This window comes from Embiotoca jacksoni, unplaced genomic scaffold (assembly GCF_022577435.1).
Source record: "Embiotoca jacksoni isolate LCO1_2020_lvr unplaced genomic scaffold, fEmbJac1.0.p SCAF_6, whole genome shotgun sequence".
NCBI lineage: Eukaryota > Metazoa > Chordata > Actinopteri > Embiotocidae > Embiotoca > Embiotoca jacksoni.
In genome coordinates, this window is record NW_027185414.1 from 20,713,353 (window position 1) to 20,729,348 (window position 15,996).

The window sequence follows — 15,996 nt, forward strand, 5'->3', positions numbered from 1 at the left end:
GAACAAACAGAAGCGATGGGAACTCACTGGCTGCTCACAAGCTTCTCACGTATGGTGGAGAAGTCCATCGGTTTCTTGATGACCTTCCTGTAGCCAGGGACCGATTTCAGGTTGACAGGAGTGAGAAAAGGCCATGCATCCTGATGCCGCTCCAACTCAGCAAGGAGTACCCTGTTGGATACACAAACACACACAGACAGACTCAGACCAAGAATTTGATTTTTGAGAGAAAAGCCTTGGATTTAATACAGTGTTGTTTTTCACCGGAAAGTTTATAACTTCTTCCTTTTAAGCAGCGATAATCAACATTTTTATATTGACAATGGACCAAACGCAAACATGTGAAGGGTCACTCAGCTCCCCGAAGGGTGAGTAGCTTCTTACAGCTCGTTGTTTTGGTTTTATGACTTACAACGGGACTGTTATGGTTCTCATTTTGGGACACAGCATCTATCTGTTTTCAGCAAAAAGCTTTAAAACCTCCCTGTCTGCTACCTGCTCGGGACACAACAGCAGCAAGACAAAGCTGGTGGCAAACTGGTGAACACAGAGGAGCAGTTAGCAGCTGAAGACCCGCATATTTCAAAGAACAAAAACAGAGCTAAAGGAAAGTGAGATCATGTCTGTGAAGGTTCTCAGTCATCAATCTGGGTTTTCATCCAAAAGCTTCTTTTTCCAGGGTCTGACGTGACCTCAACAACTTTAAGACTCTGAAGGTGTTAAACAACTCCACAGGAAGCTCAAACCTGGAACTGCCCTCCAGTCAGTCCGATCTGAAGAAGCCTTCTGGGTGAGAGATGAAACGTCTTCAAAAAAAACCTCAAGAAAACCAGTTGCTTTTGGATAAAAATCAAGATTAAAGCGAGATCATGTTGCGACCAAAATGTTTGCTAACAAGAGTGCCATACCAACAAAAAAGTGAATAATAATCTCAGGTTGTTTCTGCTGCCCCCAAGTGGCTAAATAATGTGTTAATAGAGGTTTAACTAGCATTTAAAGGTCTTCAGTGTTTTTATCACTTAACTTTAAACAGGCTTGTAACTCACTTTGTGCTGAAAAGTACCACTAATAAAAACTATGTAACTTTTAATGCTGGTGGCAAAGTAAAAATTTGCTTTTTAACAAAAGGTTTCTGGTTTCAACCACATCTGAAGGTGAGAACACGTCAGCTCTCTAAAGCAGATGGCAGCTACTGAGCAAATATTTCAAAGAAGATGATGCATAAAAGAAGAATTCAACAGAAATACAAGTACGAGCAAGCCAGCGGCTCATACCTGCACAGTCCCAGGTCCCTGTTGTTGTCTCGAGCCGTCTTGGCTCGCTTCACACACACAGGGGTTTCCTGATTGGCTGCTGTCGGAGCAGTTGAACTCTCCTCTGTTTTCCTCTTCCTGCTGGCGTCTTTCGCTCCCTTCTTGGGCGTGCCGCTGGCGCTGGCCGAGTCGTCCTCCGACACCTCCCCGTTACCCGCCTGCTTCCCGTTCTTCTTCGCCTCTCCGCCTTTCTTTCCACCCCCTCCGCTCGACGCCACCGGTTTAGCTGGAGGCTTTTTGCTTTTGGGGGATGGACCACTTGCCTGCAAAGGTAAATTTCCAAAGGTTATGTGCAATTCAAATTGGTAGTACAGACAGATTTACCATACTCATACTGGCCTTTTTAAGAATACCAGATCAATTTGTCATATCTAACACCACCGCTGTCTATTTCCTTCACTGCTTGCTATAAAATCTGTTGTTATGCAGCTTCTATGAATATGACTTATGAGTTTTATTGTCACTTAATGGGACAAATGCCAAATCCATGCCGCAGACAGTAAAACTGAAGAGGAAGCGTAATAAAACTTAAGGGGGAAATGTAAAATCCCAGCAGTTGATGAGACTTCTTTGATCAAGAGGAGTCCTACTGGTTGAGATGCACAACGTACATACTGTACACTGTACACCTCCATCTCTCTGCTCTTGAGACCTTTCACCTTTCTACTTTGAAAAAAAATCATTCATAAAGAACTCCTGAGCGAAAAAAGTGTTGGAATTTAAGCAAATAATGGTACAAACATTCTCCATCGGCAGCTTTAATGCAGAAATATCTGTACTGACATTTATTCATTCTATATAAACAATATAGACTGACTTTATTCTTTCAAGTGATCCACTGTGGGACGATGACGGGTCACATTAAAAGGCTCTGATACCTTGGATATGCAGGCTGGGCAGTACCAGTCTCCCTCTGGGATGCTGGTGATCTTGGGTTTGTGACAGTAAGTGTGGCAGCCTTTGTCACAGCCGTCACACAGCAGGAGGAGGTCCTCATTATCCCCCTTCTTGCACATCTGACAGTACTACAGAACAAGTGGGTCCATTAACAACAAGTGTGCACTTTCTGAATTGAGTTTGTTTTTAATCAGTCGGGAGGAGACATGTTGCGGTTTTATTCTCTCACCACTTTCATGATGGACCTCTCCCAGGCGATAGACTTCTGCAGCTGCTGGATACACATGGCGAGCTGGGCGGCGCTACGCACTTCGCCCAGGGCCTTCCTCCACACCTTCATGCCGTGGGCCACCTCCTCCTCGCCACTACGAGAAGGCAAAAGAAGGCGATGAGAATCATAAACGCACGCACATACGTGAATATGCGGGCTTCTTTACACACACAAAGTAGTAAAGCTGTATCAGTTGAACATGGCGCCAACAGAACAGCAGACCATAAAGAGCTCCAGCTGTGCAGAGACAGGCATGAGGATTTGGGAGGTGTAGGGTGCTGGGGAGGGGTACACACCAATTCTGTCATGTTAAGGGGACGCTCATGCAGAAAGAGTAAGTGTATACTGAATAGTGAGAGTATGCCCATAACCGAAGTTACTGATGCACAACACCATGCAGATGACTGCAGAAACAAAAATGCCAGTAAACAATGCCTGTACAGAAAATGAAACTGAGTAGAGCCCCGCCCACCTAAAACTGCACAAGACCAAAAAAAACAAACAGACACAAATGCAACAAGCCACCACGACGATCTGCTGTGAAAGCAGCAAAGACCCTCACTGTTTGAGTGGTATGGGAAACATAAAGCACACACAGAGAGAGGAAAGGGTCTCAGTGGGAGAGTGGGGAGCTTTGGTTGGAGAAATGACCTACCCTTCCCTGTCAGCACTAGTGGATGGGGCGGGGGCAGGGACAGTGACCGTACCCACATTATCCAGCCTGATCTGAATGGTGGTACCTAAGGGGCTCCTCAGGTACCTTCTCTCGATGTTGCGCTCCAGATCGGCCAGACGTGTCACTGCTATGTCCAGCGGGTTGTCCGGGTGACGCATCACCCCGCCCTTCTCCCCCCGCTCCTCCGGGTGCTCCTTGGATTCCTTGTCTCCCGCGTTTGCTGATGCTGGCGTTGATTTGGTGAGGGGCTTGTGCTCGTAATACACCAGGTCCTCCCGCTCGGATTGAGGGTCCGGATATGTCCAGCCCTGCTGAAGGACATTAGCTTTTCAGTCTTTTGGCCTCTGATCACATCAATCCACATGCTGAAACTCCTTACAAAGTATCTAGCCAGGGATTTGTCTTGTTATTTTACCTTGACCTGCAGGCTGGCTGCAGTGACCTTCCTCTCCAGCTCCTCAACCTGCTGCAGCACGGCGATGTCCATTTCCATCGCCTGCTCTTCAACACACCAGCCCCGCACCGACTCCACACTGACCTGGCTCTCCTCCAGCTCACGGAGCTCGATCATGGCCACTAGTTGTATGACATCAGTCAGCCATGAAGTCACACACATACACACTAATGCAGGTAAACATTTGAGTAATGTAGCCAAACATGCACAGATATTCATGTTCAAACATAAATAATTCAGTATTAGCAGTCTATTAAGGGATTATTAAGGACAAGCTTCTAAATTTGAGAGACAGAACACAAATCTGTCACTACACACAGTGATTATGTGCTCAGAAGAAGTTTCGATAGACTTACCGTCTCTGTGTTTGGTGCAGACCTGGGGGATGATCTCCAGGTATTTCTGCATCTGCCTCTGGAGGCCCTTCTCTCTCATTCCTCGGCTGTGGAGAGCGTTGACCAGAGCCCTCAGCTCTTCGATGTCAGACACCCGCCACCAACCTGTCAGCATCTCTGGAACAAAGAGCACAAACAGGCACATGAGCTAAAAGACACGAAACACACACATCAATGTGAGAAGGTGCTTCATTTACTTAGTTTATGTATGTTACAGCCTAATACATTTGTGTACAGAAGAGCAGAGCATTGACTGATTCAATTATCTTGGATTCGTCAGGCTGATGAAATATTTTCCGGCAGGTGAATACTTTTATATTTATAAAAAAAAAAAAAAAAAAAAAAAAAAAAAAAAAAAAAAGAGAGAGCTCACTGTGGCCTCTGTTTTAATTTCTTTCAGTGTTTTTTCTGTCACTCACCCTCTGGGATGGGCCGAGGTGTGAGGTGGTCGAGAGATTTGGGCATCTCCAAGGCGGGAGAGGGCATGGAGAAGGTTTTCTCAATGCGAGGTAAAGGTGATTCACTCTTACTGGAGACACTTGCTGCTGTGTTGCACTCCAGAGAGTGACCCGGCATGGGGCTGGGGCTGCTGCACAGAGGCAGACTGGGATTTATCAAACCACTGGGCCAGCTTGTAAAAGAAACTCCTAGCAATGAACCACCTGACTTCATCTGGGGAGAAAAGAGGAAAAACAGCGGGGTGAGAGGAGGTGGAGGCAGAAAAGAGCAAAACAGAGAGTTCATTTGATCTGGTGCACAGCAAATGGAAGCCGCGTCACCTGCAGGGCGGAGATTGGGTAGTTGAGGAGGCCGGCTGGGTGGTGTGGGCTGGCGGAGGCTGAGGCAGCAGAGGGGGTGAGAGGGAGGGCAGGGGACGGAGGTGGTGATCTGGCTCTGCCGGGGGTGGAGGACGCCTGAGGAGACACGCGAGGCGCTCCTGGAGGAGTCGTGGTGACGGAGGCGAGGTCACAGGGGTTGCGAGGGAGCAGACTGAACCAGTGTCCGCTCCTCTCCGTCAGGACTCTGAGCAGCTGGTCGTTGGCTTGGAATGATAGGTGAGGAGATGGAGCCGGGGACGGGGTTGGAGGAGTGTTCCCGGGGCTTTCACGGGGAGCTGGCAGGCACGGAACAGATAAGGAGGTGGAAGCTGGGGGGGGGATGCTTGTAGTGTCATTAGTGGTCACCATGAAGGGAGTTGCTGCTGCTGCAGGCTCCGGGGTATTGTGAGCGGGGGAGGATGATGTTACTGTGGTTGTGGCAACAGGAGTGCCCGCGGGACTGCTGTTTTGTCTCACATGGGGAAGCTCCTTGTCCTCTGCATTCCCAGGTTCTTTGCCAACGTCCTTGCCGACGTCTCGTAGTGGGCACAGTTTGGAAACACATCCTGGTTGCTGGTAGAAGAGGCTCGGGGAGTTTTTCTTCCCCTCGTGCTCCTTCTCCTCCTCTTTCTGTTGCTCCGAGCTTTGCGTTCGAACGCTCTGCCCATCGAGGTTGGTGGGTTTCTCCTTCTGCAATTCAATCTCCTGAGGTTCCTCCTTGACCTTGACCTCCTCTGCTGCTCTCCTCCTCCTCTGTCGCTCCTCTTCCAGTTCCTCGGGAGCTGCAGGAAAATGAGAAAACCAACCGTTCACGTAGCTGCAAATGAAACTGCTCTGATATTAAACCTGAGCGCTGATTATTTTATAACATCATTCTTCACTGGCTTTTGGAAGATAAGAAGAGTTGTTTTAGAGACGCAATCTCAAATTAGTTTTAGAGAACCGCGATAAAGTAAAACAACATCAGCATATTTCACACTGTCAAAACAGCTGAACGTGCAGCTAAACAGAGGTATTTACAAAAGCTCTTCCTTCGTCTTCCTGCAAAATTTACTATGCTTTTTATTTTCCAGGTATTTTCTGAGCTTATGTAAAATATTCTATTTTAGGATTTAAGAATAAGAATGAATCAAAGTTAGTGTGCATACCTTCTCCGCTCTCCATGGCCTCAATGAAGACCCCTCCGCAGTGGGGCAGCACCCAGTACCGGCGGCGGTACCGGTCCTGTCCATACATCATGGAGCGTAGAGAATGGGATATCTCAAACAGCTTCCTTCTGGTCTGATGATGTTGCTGCAACGGTATAAAACATACTCTTATGATTCCTACAGAACTTCAGAAAACAAAAGGCATTCTCGCTACCCAACGTCCTTTTGTAATCACTGTGATATATGAAGCATTACGTGCTATGCTAATGAGGTAATTCATTAAGCTAATTAATGCATTAATTAGCGAATAGCCCAATGTCAGCATTCATGCTAATATAATGTACAAAGCGCTTGTTTTTAATACACACTAACGTATATATTAAAGCATTTAGAGCTTGTAGCAGTTTTAGGAAAATTATTTTTTTTGTCATAAATATAGTTTTCCAAATTATTGTGTAGGAGGTGATTGTGTTTATATATTGTATTAATAAACATACATGTTCATGGAAACATACATTGAAGCCCCCCCCCCAAAGCCACATATAATGATGGCGAAAAATTTAAAACAGCAATAATACTCCATGTTTCTCTGGTTTATCGCTTCAGAGTTGTTTCCCCAAGAGACATTTTTTTTAATCTCACTGTGCGTACTGCATTTAATCACACAGTATCAGCGTCAACCAAGCGTGCTTTCATTTTCTGATGCCTCATACATTCATGCTTATGGGTATTAACTTTGTCACAGCACTTGTACATTTTAGAAAAAGAGCATACCTTGGCTAATTTCTCTATTTGCTTCTCAAGCTCCTCAATACTGGTGGCTTGGTCAACTTCATCCTGACAGGACACAACAAATACATGAATTAATGACTGTGAGCGACTGTGCAATGTCAGCTTTGATAATGAGTCTATTGACGGATCTATCTTTTTACCTCATCATATGTCTCCACTTTTTTAACCTTTTTAATTTCTTCTTCCTCCTCATCCTCCTCCTCCTCTGCCTGATCGTCACTGTCGTCTTCTTCGTCGTCATCATCTTCGCTGTCTCCGCCCAGCTTCCTCTTGCGTTTGGCGGCAGAGGAAGGAGTGCCAACAGACTGGTTCTCCTCCACACTCATGCTGGCTTCTCTCTTCCCAGTTCGTTTGGCATAAATGATCCTCAGCCTGCGTGAGCACGTACAGGTTCAGCGGGATAGTGTACGGAGAATAAAACCATTATTTCTAGGGGTAAAGAACACTCACTTCTTTAGCTTTGCTTCCATTATGATCTTGTCCTTCCTCATGTTCGCCATCTGGTCCAGGTTCTTGTCAATCTCACTGTAAGAGGAAATACAATCCTGTTAGTTACAGTTCTGCTGATGTACATCCATATTTTAGGTGATTTCATAAAGTAATAACAAATACACAGAGTAAAACTATTTGCGTCCAAAGAAAAAAAAGCTTAATATAACAGCTGGTATCCCAGAGCACAGATTAATACAGTACTTGCGTAATTTCCTTACAATCAAAAGAACTGCAAATTAGTGTAGCTTAATCAATTATTTCCACTGCATCAATAAAACATACCATTAATAGTGAATAAAAAAAACCTGTGTTAAACAATATTGAAGTCAATATGCTACATTAATATACTGCATTTTTTTTCAGTTGTTGGTGAAAAGAAGTGTTAATTTTGTGTTTTACATATTTCACTCCAAAAGGTAGAGAAAGTATTGTAGACCATTGTAACAAATGTCCTTTTTTTCTCCTACCTGATAACAGCTTTGCTGCAGGCCAGCTCGTTGGCCAAGAACCCCAGAATTGAGGCCTTCTGGGAAGGCGTGTGGGCCTGGAAGGCCTTGGTCTTCAGACTGAGGGCCAGAAGAGCCAGCTCTGTATTGGCACAGTGGGCCCCCATGTACATCTGTAGCACCTCGGAGACATTATCCCTGTTGATGCCAACGTTGGTCAGGTGGTCCCCCAGCATGGTTTTTGTCTGATAGAGTGAAGGATGATGACAAACAAGTAAAATTGATGAACAGGTTCTCAGCAAGAGGATTTGACTTCTATGCTTTTTATGTAACATTTTAGCATTAACAGCTATGCAATGTGCATATGCATTTTTTTCAAAATAGAGGAAAAAGAAACTAAACCTTAAATCTAAACTTAAAAATAACAATATCACATCACAAATAAAAGCACAGAAGCACTAGTACTAATGATTGTGAATATCAAAGAATCAAAAGTAAAACACCTCCTTTTGAAGAATAGCCCGTTAGAAATACATTTTTGATTTTGTGCATTAATTTTTTAACACTTGATTTCTGTGTTTTCTTAGGTGGTACACACTACATATGCTGGTATTTAAAATGTATTCACTGCACCATATTTACTGTCTTTATCATATGTATGGTATGTAAAAAAATACAAAACAATACAAATAAACTTTGTGCCTGAAAGTCACTCCTAATTAAAACTATCTGAACATTAAGCGCCATGTTTCCCTGGAAATACTAGTTTGAATGTATATACTGCACAAGTTCAATGAATGACTTCATGAACTTTAAACTATCTCACCTTTTGTCCAGGTGGCAAACCGGGATCACAAACTGCCAGAGACAGCAGTTTGACTAGAAGGTCTTGAACTTGGCCCATGCTGTCCCCCACATTGAGCAGGCCCTCCTGTAGCATCCCCAGGGTGGGCACATCCGCATTCAGATCAAGCCCCAAAACCTTCCCGAAGCCTCGCAAGAACTGCATCAGCATCAGGCAGTCTGACACGGCACGTCCCGGCAGGATGAGACCGGGGATCCGGGAGAACTCGGGGAGAGCCTGGACACAGGAGAGTAGGTAGAGTTTAGAGCTGAGGGCTTGTTTCAGTTGTTGTACGTGTTAAAATGAGAGGAACAGATACAACTAGGACTACAGAAAACTATGATTTAAACAACTATGGGAAAAAGGAAAAAGCTTATGTCACACATCTGTTGACTATTATGAAGATGTTGCTTTCCAATCTATAGTGATAGTAGCTTATTTTCTACATTATGCAGTACTCTCCTTTGACCACTTGGGGGCACACATTTCCACACATAAAAACGTTCACTTCCATGTGGTCTTATTGAACTAGCCTTCAAGAAAATGTCCAACTACCTACGATAATAATAATAATAATAATAATAATAATAATAATAATAATAATAATAATAATAGAAATAATAGTAATAGTATTAATGATAATAATAATAATAATGATAATAATAATAATAATTTTAAGCTGCTGTGTAAACTACCTTGTGATCAGATAGACACATATCTTCATTTGGCTTCTTCAGTTCCCTCGCTATCTCCAGTTCCAGCCTTCGTTGCTCCAGTTTACGCTCTTTGTTCAGGCGCTTCTCATCCCTTTTCTCCTGCCGCAAGCGTTCACGCTCCTAGAGAGTCCAAAATTCAAGGGAGCATTAGGGAGGCAAAGTGTGTGCGTGTGCGCATTTGTGTGTGTGTGTGTGTGTGTGTGTGTGTGTGTGTGTGTGTGTGTGTGTGTGTGTGTGTGTGTGTGTGTGTGTGTGTGTGAAAACAGACAAGAAGGTTTACTTGACTTTGCTGAGCAGTGTTAGAATTCAGCCTAATGCTGCTGTGCATTCAAAGGAAAAGTGCTGGAGGGCCAGAATCTTTTGACTTGGTAAGTGTGTAGAAAAAAAAATGAATGAAGGGAAAGAGAACACAAAAAGGAGGGAAAGCAGGAATCCGTCGGGGGAATAATGACTTCGGCTCTTTCTATGGAGTGGACTGTGTGCATGTGTGTCTCTGCATTTATTTGTGTGCATATGGACTACCTCTGCTTTCTTGCGAGCCTCAACAGCCTTCATCAGCATTACATGTTGCCTCCTCCTTTCCCTCTCCTAGAGTGGCAAAAAACAGAGGCACATTAACAGGCACACACTGCACATACGGTGCTCAAGGTCGACTAAGTTTATCATGTATTAATGTAAAACTGTGATGCACTAAATTCAATAGAGGCACCATACTTGAACAAACACAAAACGATGCTTCACATGTATACACTTTCACATGTATGGTGGAAGCATAAGTGAAGAGTACAGTAGTACGATGACAACCGAAAAGCAACACATAGATGCGATACAAAGTAGATGTGATGACAGGCTCAAAAAAGAGAAGCAGCTGGAATCGGTGACGGCGCCTCTAAACTAAAGCTGACACAACAAAAGCAACAAAACGCTAGTTGCCAGAAGTGGTCTGATATGCCACATTGGCGTTATAATCAGAATAATAAATGCTATTTTAGGAGTCAATGCTAATGTTTTATATTTGACACGTTATTCCAATAATATTAGGTGAGGGGAATGGAGAGTAAAGAGTAGCTACAAACTGAGCAGTTCCACTTCAGTGGGTTTGGCAGCTTTAGTATTAGCACAGTATGTGACTGCTGAGGATGAGACATCTATGTTGTTCTTTGGTGCATGATACACAGTCTACTGCAAAAGGGCACAGGAATCACTGGTGACTGACTATCATTTTATTTGATCTCTTAAGGTTTCCCGCTCCACCGTATCAGGCTGTCATTCCCCCTGTGATCCACCAGAAAGACACAATCGCCACTATTTGGGCTCGCCAAGGACATTTCCAGCACGCAGTGACTAAAATGGGCTGTTTGTGAGGATTGTTTTGTCATTGTGATAAACAAAACAGGCCAGATGCCAACCACTCGCTTCCAATATTTCTTTTGTCCGTATTTGGTTGGATTTATCTACAAATGGAAAACTTCAAAAAGGACAAGTTCAAAAAGAACATGAAGCTTGTGGCGTTCAGCTTTTTTCTAATCATTAATAAACAATGAATGTGTTCAAGGTTTTCATGATAATAAACTACAATCAATCAAAAATGCAACACAACTGCGTGTGATAACCTTAAATGTAGGATTATTTAATGCATCTCAATTTGCACCCCTTTACTGCACAGTGAGTGAAGATATAGGGTCAACAGTAATCGGCTCAGTCCACTGTGAAGTAGATAGGCAGATCTTTTAGATTCAGCTGCGACTGTGTATGAGTGAGAAGGACTACAAGCAGGAGAGCCAGGGCAAAATAAAATGCTACACAGAACCATATTTGTCCCCATGGTGGAATCGATTATATTCTCGTTCTACAGTCTAACAGGTCTATTTTCAAACAAAGACTGAACTGCACCCTCACAGAACTGAGGGGGAATCTTCCTGGAAGTGTCTCCACCATAAAGACAAAATGACTCTCAGTAGCTGTTTTCATTCTTTGTGCACAGTACAGGAACAGTGAATGACAGAGAGGCTGGGATGGGGCAGGTTAAAGTCCCGCACTCTGTGGACTGCAGAACAGATGCACGGACGAACAGACACAAGCTCAATGTCTGGGCCGAAATCGTCAAGCACTCATGGGTAACACAGGCTACTCCAATACAACAGTTAGACAATGTATGTGATGGATGGAAACTCCTCGAGCGCACTTTCAGACAGTGAGTGTGGATTGGCTAGCAGTCTTTGCAATGCATTTTGAGTAGAAGGGCAGGATGGGGGAGGGGGACAGAAGCTGCCTGGCCACCGTGACAGGGTCAGTTGTCCCTCAGGACGAGCAGATGGAGGCAGCATACTGACTCTTTTTTTTCTTTTGTTGGTTTTGCTGGAAAGCCATGCAGAAGAATGTAGTATGACAGCAGCCAGTGCTACACTTAATGCATTGCTATGACAACCATAACACAACCAGTTACACGATGCAGGTGTTAGATGTACAAAAATAAACATACCCATACCATATCTAGTCTATGCCTCTCCAACTCCTGGCAGAGAGAGTTGGCACAATATTATGGAACAGAAGTAATATCCAATACCAACAAGCATGGGGTTCAATAAAGAGAAATACTCAAGACTTTCATTGCACACACGTTTGGTAATTAACCACATTTATATATACTCACACATGCCTGTATTTAACTTCACATTGATACACGTACACTCACACACACTCACACATACTCACACACACACACACCTGCAAATTCTTATACAAGGGACGGCTGAGGTAAATGGTGTCAATCACCAGTAACTATTAAGTTCAAGAGGCTGAGGAAGTTGTAGTGAATGCCTACCTGGTGTTTGAGAATCTCTGCCTGCTGCCTCCTTAACTCTTTCTCCTTGAAGGCAAGAATGAGAAGATGAGTAGAAAAATCGATATCCTTCTATAGTGCCAATATCATGAAAATCATTACAGACTGATGGAATTTCATCCCCTTTCAAAGTCCTAATTTTGTTGCCACAGCTATCTCTTCAGCAGAAAAAGGCCCACAACACGCCACATGAATAATACAATGTTGATTTTTAATCAAAAAGGGTTCTATACCACAAGTGTTTGAATATTATACTAGCTGTAATTTTTTTTTCCCTCAAGGGTTTTTATTAAAATATAAGCATACCTTTATCCGTTTTTCAGCCTCCAATATTTTGGCATTGGCGGCTTCTTGCTTCTTTCTCCGTTTGGCCTATGAATAAAGATTAAGGTCAAGAATCACAGAGACAGACACATATCAATCAGTCTTGGTTGAGGGCTTTGCTGCACTTTAACTGATTGTTTGCAGTTTTCTGGTTTGAGAAAAGATTTCATGCTCCTGAATGCCAGTCAAATTTGTAAAACACAGCGAATGAATAATGTATCTCTTTAACACGTAATTGTGAAAATGTTGAAGCCTCCTGTTAAGAGTGGCTTGCCAACCGTGTCAACTCAAAATTGATTTAGTCCTGCTAAAACACTTTGAAGCTCCTACAGTATAATTGTGTGTGCGCCTTTATGTGTGTGTGTGTGTGTGTGTGTGTGTGTGTGTGTGTGTGTGTGTGTGTGTGTGTGTGTGTGTGTGTGTGTGTGTGTGTGTGTGTGTGTGCATGCGTCTTTGGATGTGTGTTTGTGTGTAGAAAACAGCACCTTTTTTTTTGCCTCGACCCACTTATGCTAAACTGTTACTGTTGTCTGATGAAAAAAAAGACTTTTCTGTCCAATTTAAATAAGGTCTGAAGAGGCAGCAACAGCCATTTTAATATTCAACAGCCGTCAACCACGACCAATTTAGCATTAGTTCCATGTGGAATTATGCCTAAGAAGACGCAACTCCCTCCAATGCATGCTGCTGTTCAGTAATGAGCTTTAGGAAGATTAAAACACTATAGACTGAGGGGCTGTAGCTATCCAGGAATGTTCTGCTTAATCAGAGGTGCTGTTGGATCAAATTCTGTACCTCCAAAATTTGCTGCGCTCTGTGTTCCTTCTCCATCCGAATTTGCTGAATACGCTTGATCTTTTCCTGTGAAAAAAAAAACCATAATCTCTTAATATTTTAGACATTGGAAAACATCCCCAGATAAAATCACTTTCCAGCCACTCTATTCCAGTAGAGGTGGGCAAAAAAAAAAGACACCACAACAAGTTTAGTCCTACAAGTAATAATGGTAATTGAAAAGTGTGCTTACAGGATCACAAAATAACAATTCAATATTTCCTGCAGTGCTCACAGTCAGCACGTGTGCCAGGACACTTAGATAAGGAAAAAGGATGGAAAATGATTGTCAGCACACCCGTAGCGACAACCCACCTGCTGCTTGAGAATCTTGATCTGCTCCTTCTGCTTCCTTCTCTCCTCCGCTGCCATGATAGCTGCAAAAGTCAAGTCAGTGTGATATTAGTGTCTAGAAAACTGACCTACAAAGCTGGGCTACCACCTGTATTCATATCTGAGAGAATTTCCAGTTACTAAGCTTTATTTATTCAAGAGGTCTCACAGAGGTCGGGATGGATTTTATACAAGAGGTTGGAAAATTTTAAGAACTGGAACAGCTGAAACAAATCATCGTGACATAAAACAATCACAACACCCACTGACACACTCATTACAATTACACATTTTAATCAATGTTAATAAAATCTTGAAGTCAATTAGAGGGAAAAAAAAAAAATCACTCAAAGATTTACATTTCATCTAAAAGCATGTCTAAACCACATGGCAGAAGTTCATTCAGAGCGTGTTCAAATCCACTTTTGCTCATTTAATAGCAAATAATCAGAGCACAAAATGAGGCGCGTGTTTCAAAAGGGTTGTACTCAGTTTCTTAAAGAATCATAGTTCAGTTTTTGGCGTGACATAAAAAAACAAAACAGTATCATGTTCTATTCCTTTTAAAAGTCAGGTGAGTTTGCACCTCGGTGGATTGCTATTACAATACAGGAGTAGGAAAGAACGTTTCCCTGCAGAGCAAACAGATCTTGTTTGTGCGCAGATTGATTTATACAATAATAACATTTCATAGTATTATTTTTTAAATTTCGTATCTTTTTGCATGTTTATGCACTGCTGCATGTCCCAGTGAACGTAACAAGCAGAGTGCTGTGCACCCATCTATGTAGGCACATTTTACTGTTTTAATAATGCACCCTTAAAATGACGGTAAACTACTGCACCATTAACTTAAGACCAGGTTTGTGATGGTCTATCGTACAATCATTTTCTGCTGCCACAAGTTAGCAATGCGCCAACATTGTGCTTGACTTCATCTCATTTTCAGACCATGTCTGGTGCCACGTTGCAGCAGGTGTAAGATAAAAATCTAATTTTAAGTACAACTAATAGTAAGCAGCCCAGTAAGATTAGTTTAATATTACTATGCTGCCTCAAGCATACAGCAATAAACGAAACGGAAAAAAAGCAACTTATCTGGAAAACCTTGTGATCATCAGTATTAAGACCTCTAGACAGACCAACAGTGTGCATGCAGTGCTTATTTTAATCAAGCAAGTCAACCACAGCTGTATTTACACCAGGTCTCAACCCTGAATCTTAAGTCTGGAACATAATATGAACCTGACATGTCCTAATTAGTGAAATTAGTAAAGCTTTTTTTTAAATTCAGGAAATCTCATTGAAATGGAGATGTGTTTTGCAAGAGAGACCCGGGACACATACACAAGATCATAACTTAATCCATCATAACCTAATTCACTCCAAACAACTAACACATGCACACACATGGCCATATTAATTGAAAGAGTCCCAAATATTGATTGGTATAGAAATTAGCAAAGCTTTAAAGTCTCTCAGAGGAGTCAGTGTATCTAACAAGCTGTGCAGCTCATTCCAGTATTAAGGTTCACAGAAGCACAAACCAGTTTTCCCCAGTCCAAAGTTCACATGAGAAACTTTCAAAGCCAACAATCTTCTGTGGTCTGGGTATTAGCTCTGAATTCAACTAAGGATGTTAAATATCTCAGCAGCTTAGCCTTATAAATGAAGACACAGGTATTCTGAAGGCGTCTTGATGCCAGTGATGACTATCCAACCTTTTCACAAGACTCAGAGAGGTGAGTTTGATAGCAGCCTTGTGTAATTAATCGATTGGCACCGTGGTAGATGGCATGCAGTGGTTTAAAGTTGGTAAAAGCAGTATACTGGAGGAGGCCTGGTTTGCTTTTGGCCTGAAACGTGGCATTATAGCACTGGGTTGAAAAACAAATGTAGTTTATGGATAAAGTTAACAGCAGTGGGCCTAATATTGATCCTTGAGCAGCACATTTTTCAGTCATCTAGGGATTCAATGCGAAGCCATCGGCCACAACAGTTTGGACTCCGTCTGTGAGATGTGATTTGAAGCAGCTCGAGGCAGAAACATCAAAATCCCAAAAAAACAAAATGCTGCGATCATCACAGTGTTGTTTTTTATGAAGCGAGTTAAAAATGCCATCCACAGCAACAGTTGTAGCAGTTATTGTGCTAAGACCAGGTCTGAAACCAGACTGCTGAGGCTGAAGGATGTTATTATCCTCCAGGAAGCCAGGTAGCTGTGAGCTGACTAGTGATTCCAGGATTTGGACTGACAGGACAGCTTGAATATACAGCAGGGTGATAGTTGTTTAGACTTTAGATAAAGGAAGGTAGTTTTTAGGTCACCGGTGTCACCAAATTTATGCAATGCATCTGAGTTATTTTCCATACTGAAGACATTTTCCCAGCTGCAAAAGTT

At 42.8% G+C, this 15,996-nt stretch overlaps 1 protein-coding gene across 17 annotated transcripts in view; it reads right to left on the minus strand.

Annotated features, from left to right (window-relative positions):
• Positions 1 to 15,996, minus strand: part of baz2ba (bromodomain adjacent to zinc finger domain, 2Ba) — a 68,049-nt gene that overhangs the window by 1,560 nt on the left and 50,493 nt on the right. For 4 of the 17 annotated variants that reach the window (XM_069174554.1, XM_069174553.1, XM_069174555.1 and 1 more), the window contains 22 exons: positions 13,578 to 13,639; positions 13,224 to 13,289; positions 12,411 to 12,476; positions 12,087 to 12,131; positions 11,745 to 11,777; positions 9,785 to 9,850; positions 9,242 to 9,382; positions 8,529 to 8,783; positions 7,724 to 7,947; positions 7,215 to 7,289; positions 6,905 to 7,136; positions 6,747 to 6,809; positions 5,973 to 6,117; positions 4,786 to 5,606; positions 4,426 to 4,678; positions 3,968 to 4,123; positions 3,573 to 3,733; positions 3,137 to 3,468; positions 2,440 to 2,575; positions 2,192 to 2,338; positions 1,275 to 1,576; positions 28 to 171 (listed from right to left, as the gene is read on the minus strand). In XM_069174554.1, coding sequence (XP_069030655.1) covers positions 28 to 171; positions 1,275 to 1,576; positions 2,192 to 2,338; positions 2,440 to 2,575; positions 3,137 to 3,468; positions 3,573 to 3,733; positions 3,968 to 4,123; positions 4,426 to 4,678; positions 4,786 to 5,606; positions 5,973 to 6,117; positions 6,747 to 6,809; positions 6,905 to 7,136; positions 7,215 to 7,289; positions 7,724 to 7,947; positions 8,529 to 8,783; positions 9,242 to 9,382; positions 9,785 to 9,850; positions 11,745 to 11,777; positions 12,087 to 12,131; positions 12,411 to 12,476; positions 13,224 to 13,289; positions 13,578 to 13,639 — 3,925 coding nt within the window. The remainder of the gene's footprint in view (positions 1 to 27; positions 172 to 1,274; positions 1,577 to 2,191; positions 2,339 to 2,439; positions 2,576 to 3,136; positions 3,469 to 3,572; positions 3,734 to 3,967; positions 4,124 to 4,425; positions 4,679 to 4,785; positions 5,607 to 5,972; positions 6,118 to 6,746; positions 6,810 to 6,904; positions 7,137 to 7,214; positions 7,290 to 7,723; positions 7,948 to 8,528; positions 8,784 to 9,241; positions 9,383 to 9,784; positions 9,851 to 11,744; positions 11,778 to 12,086; positions 12,132 to 12,410; positions 12,477 to 13,223; positions 13,290 to 13,577; positions 13,640 to 15,996) is intronic. The other 13 variants (XM_069174566.1, XM_069174562.1, XM_069174557.1 and 10 more) reach the window with 9 other exon arrangements.